Source organism: Acanthochromis polyacanthus, chromosome 23, assembly GCF_021347895.1.
Source record: "Acanthochromis polyacanthus isolate Apoly-LR-REF ecotype Palm Island chromosome 23, KAUST_Apoly_ChrSc, whole genome shotgun sequence".
NCBI lineage: Eukaryota > Metazoa > Chordata > Actinopteri > Pomacentridae > Acanthochromis > Acanthochromis polyacanthus.
In genome coordinates this window covers 12,551,788-12,556,751 of record NC_067135.1, presented here as the reverse complement: position 1 = coordinate 12,556,751, position 4,964 = coordinate 12,551,788, and the positions used below count along the sequence as shown (strand labels likewise).

The window sequence follows — 4,964 nt, the reverse complement described above, 5'->3', positions numbered from 1 at the left end:
GTTCCCAGAATATTCTTCTTAAAGGTAAAGTACACACCCTGTCAAAAGTTTTAGGACACTGTCTCATTCAAATAAAGTAAAACCTGTCCTACAACTTTTGACAGGGGGTATATTTCATCATGTGGATGTGATCAGGGCAGGACTCTGATCATACATGTAAAGTTTCAGGCAGATTGGAGCATGTTCAGGGCATTTACACAGCATTTGAAATTTCATGGCGAAGGATCAAAATTCCAGAGGCCGCCACGGACACGCCCTTTGACTTTGGAAAAAGATTTTAATAACTTTGGATCATTAAGGCCTCCTGTATGTACTGGCCGAATATAAGGTGAATTGGAGTTTCCCCCGAGGGGGAGTTCGCTCTAGAAAAAAATGAAAAATGGGCAAAATCTGACATTCAATGTAAAATAGCTCACTTCCTGTTGGGTTTAGAATGTGGCTGTCACTGACTTTTTTGTTCAGCCTGATGTGCTGCATATGTGTACCAAATTTGGTAGATACACCCCCTGTCAAAAGTTGTAGGACAGGTTCTGCTTTATTTGAATGAGAAAGTGTCCTAAAACTTTTGACAGGGGGTGTACCTAAAGATATTTTAAAAATGTTTGGTGTTAACATAATTTACATTTTAACCTTTGCTTTCCGAGTGCAGAGACTATCTCTCCACTCCGCTTCATATTTAATTCGTACGGGGAATGACCCCCCCAATTGCCAGGGTATGTGGATATCTTTTTAAGACACACCGGTTGGCTGGCCACGCCTCACAGTTGACCTATACAGCATCTAAACTGGCGTAGTTTGATTGAAACATGCCTCAGAGCAGACAGAAAAGGACTGGAGAGTAAGTTCCCTCTCTTACAAAACAAAGGTTATCACGTAACTGTACATTTTCTATCATCTCAAGACTATCCCTAAACTATGTTACATTTTTCATATGTATGGGGTAACTCTTAAAGACACCCCGTGAGGAGATGTTGCTCTCCAAAACATTGATTTAAAACAAATGAACTACATGCAGATGTGTTTATTCACAAATCAACCAGGTGGAGGTTGGTTGTTGCACAATGCAAAGACCAAGCCTGAGGCAGAATGGCTGCTTGGGCCAGTCTGCAACATAAAAGACTGACCCAAAGAACCCAGTTAAAATCCAAGATGATGCAAATCTGTAAAGAGAGTGTCCACTCAGATCAAGAGGATCAGGGAAGATAATGAAGGTGGACAGAGGCCAGGCTAGAGTTTACATTTATTCTTTGTGGGGCATAAAACAGGCAGAGAACGGCCTCCAAAAGTGGCTCAGCATTATGGAAAACATCTCCCAGAAACAGTGACACAGTGAAAATAATGTAGCACAGTTAGGAAGATAGCTCTTAAGCAAACTTTTCTTCAACTTCCCTTTTTAATTCACTTATTTCTATTTGTAGGAAATACAACATAGCAATGGAACATCAAAGTGGCTGAGTAATTGAGCAAAACTTTACTTAGAATTCATATTTAGAACAATTAAAGAATCTGTTTTAAAGGATCCATTCTGTTTATTTGATAATCAACAACAGCAGCACTTTTATTGAAGTAGACAAAGAGCTGGAACTACTCAGAAATGACACTAAAGTTCCTCAGAAATGACCTGCAGCAATGAAATACCATCGAGATTGACTGGATAATATTAACAAATTTATCTGAGTCATGTTGAAAAAGTGAAGGAAGTAGAGGTACTGGGTCATACATTCATCTACACAAGTTTTTATATCTACCCGTATGATTGAACTGAAATTTATTTGTGTGCTTTATATCAAAAAGAGACAAAAGAAGCAGATATATGCTGGAACAGACACACATACATATCCCACAAAAAAGCTTTGCATGCTATTCTGTATAAAACAACAAGATACCACTTTGCTATAACATTAAAAAAGAAAAAGAAAAGAAGCCTGATAAGTGTTGGAGCACATTCGTTGTTCAGATGAGATCAGGATACATTTGTTTAGCTCAGTTGAAGTCCAGTATTTCTGGTGTGAATATGGCGAGGACTACCACAGTAAATGCATAGTAATGACAGTGGAGCACAGAGGTGGGAGTGGGATGATATGGGGCTCCATGAGTTTAAAAAATGTTCAGGAGATGACTTTATTAGATGCACCATGAATATCTGTGATTATTTCAAAATATGGGCTAACAAGGTAACTCCCAGTCTACAGAAATTTGGCAGAAGAGCAAAACTCCAGCATGAAAACCATTCCTAGCATGGGACCTCTTGGCTTTTAATTTCACATGAGAACAAATACACTACTTTTCAATTCAGACGTAATGCAGTTACTGGAAGGTGTTTCAGTTTAGAATCATTGTTAGGACCAGATATGAAATGTAAAATACAAAGCAAATTTGACTGAAATAATATTGATTTAGCATCAGGAAGCCTCTTGTCTGAGTGATACTTCAGATAAATGTCTCGGTCCTGGTATGTTTTAGGTATGATTTCTATTTTAAGTTGTTTCGGAGAAAAATGCAGATTTTCAGATCTAATAATGCTTTGCATTTGAGCTGAAATACAATATTGCAACATGTGAATTTGCAATATTGCAATTTGTGAATTTGCATCTCCTTTCCTCATTTTCAGATGAAATGATAAGTAAGGGTATTTATGGTCTGCCTCTTGTGTTGAAAGCTGAGGAGGAAGAGGAGAAGATCATCCTACAGCAGGTCTGCAACAAACTCCCATCGTCTTCTGTAGTTTTCATTTCATCAAATGTAAGTTTCACTAACATGTCTGCTTCTCTTGACTGAAGGCAACAATCGGCATCATCTCATCATGAAGACTCTGTCCGTGTGTTTGCTGCTTTGTGCAGTGATGACTCTGACCAGAGCTGCTGGTGAGTATTTGGTACAGCGTTAGTTCCATGAATGCATCCACAAGAGATGAACCCAGCCACTAACTGCTACGTAATGTTTTTGCAGCTGTTCAAGAAGCAGCAGCCAAAAACAATCAAGTCGGTAAGAAGTGAAGCATTTTGTAAAGATCTCATGTTTGCAGACAGATCAGATTCCTACACACTGTTGATCACTTGTACCTGCTTCATTAAGAAGTGAAACACTGTGTGAGAGTTTTAAAATTGCATCAAACTGGAGAGTCGACATTTTCCAACTATTTATTTGCTGGCAGCAAAAACCTCACAATATTAAGTTGCAATACTGTCTGTTCAGCTTTGTGTTTTCCAAAAATACATACAGAGTCTTAAACTGCATCCTTCAAACTGTGTTTCTCCTCAGCTAAGAGTCACCTGTTCAAGAGATCGGCAGCTTGTTCTGGTGGATGGTCCGAGTTCAACGGTCGCTGTTTCCGCTACGTTCCCAAAGCCATGAAATGGGCTACAGCCGAGGTAAACACTCAGTTCATTGGTGACTTTACATCCTTTAAAGTGTTTCCTGCTATTGTCTCATTTCGCTCTTTCCCTGTAGAAAAACTGTCAGGCTCTTGGTGGACACCTGGCATCGGTGCGTGACGCTACGGAGTACAGCGTCATTCAGAAGCTGATATTGACGGCCAGCTATGGGCACAATCCAACCTGGATTGGAGGCTCCGATGCTCAGCAGGTACTCAGTTTGTCTTTACGCATTGATATTTCATAAAGACTTTAAAGATTTCATAATTTGTTGAATTCTGTCTTCCAGGAGGGTACCTTTCTCTGGACTGATGGAACACCTTTCCACTACACCAGCTGGTGTCCTGGAGAGCCGAATAACAATATGTGGAATCAGCACTGCATCCAGATGAATTATGGAAGTAAATCAAATCACATTATTTCTCCTGGGTTCTGAAAGAATGACTGGTTTAAAAATAAATGGTAAATTACAATGAAAAAAGGTTTTGGGGTGGTATACAGTAGGGTTTAATATGGTTCGAACAGATCTAGTGATGTTTTGCAAAGGCTCTACAAAATTGTGTTTTGGTTTTTCTGTTTTCTGTTTTCACAGACAGCAAATGCTGGGACGACCAAAAGTGCTGGGTATATCTTCCGTCTGTCTGCGGCAAAAACATGTGATGACTCCTGGGCATGAAGTCGTGAGACAGAACACAAATGCTCACTTTGTGTTTAAAAGTTCTTACTTCTTTGTGTAATCAGTGTCATTTTGAAACCAAAGGCTCTTTACATCTCTTTTAAAGCTTTACATTTTAATAATCGCTGCAACGCAACCGAAGGAACAGACAAGTTACACAAACTGAAGTTGGATCATCTTTGGGGCCTGGTGCCTTTAATAATGTTGAATGTGGAATGAAAAGAAAGCTTTTAGCATGACTCTCCTTTCTTGTCATTTGCAACATTAAAAATTTCAAGCATTCAATCCAACTCGTCTCTTATTGTTTCCACCTAGAATGTTCTACAGAGTTTTACAAATGTGTTTAGTATGAGGTTTTCTTTCAAAGGATATTCTTAAGTGTAAGATTACTAAAGATCTTCAAAAAATGTTTGGTGCCAACATTGTTGGACTGTTGAAAATTCAGTCATCCCTCAACAATATCCCTAAAACATCCTTAGAACATTGCAGCTAGAATGTTCCACCTCTGTTAACCTTTCAGGTCAACATGTATCCCACTGACAGAGAGAAATGTCATGTATCGTTCAAAATTCTTCATATCAAATGTTTCCATTGACTTCAGTGGAAATTTCCCACTAAATGAGAACTCAAATATCAAAATCACTTTTAAATGTAAACTTGCTGTGTTTCATTTATGTAAAGTTATGATGGCAGAGGTTGTCAGGGCTGGGTTACAGTCTCTGGAAGGCAGAGTGAAAAGATGATCATCATTTATCAAGTCTCTTTCGGCAGGCTCTGATCAGGACTCATTCAGAGGCTGTACACATGACAACAGCAATAATAAAGACAACAACAAGAGCCAGATTTCAAAAACTATGCAGCTGCGTTGTCACATGGGTCGAGCTATTTCACATCACAGTATGAGACACACGATC

General features: G+C 39.0%; 1 protein-coding gene across 1 annotated transcript; it reads left to right on the top strand.

Moving 5' to 3' along the window:
- Positions 1 to 2,601: 2,601 nt before the first annotated feature.
- On the top strand, positions 2,602 to 4,335 carry LOC110971812 (type-2 ice-structuring protein-like). Its single transcript, XM_022222220.2, has 7 exons — positions 2,602 to 2,694; positions 2,781 to 2,864; positions 2,950 to 2,985; positions 3,262 to 3,371; positions 3,451 to 3,585; positions 3,664 to 3,775; positions 3,967 to 4,335. The coding sequence occupies exons 2-7, from the start codon at positions 2,804 to 2,806 to the stop codon at positions 4,032 to 4,034; spliced, it is 522 nt and encodes a 173-aa protein (XP_022077912.2). The 5' UTR covers positions 2,602 to 2,694; positions 2,781 to 2,803; the 3' UTR covers positions 4,035 to 4,335.
- The last annotated feature ends 629 nt before the right edge of the window (positions 4,336 to 4,964 follow it).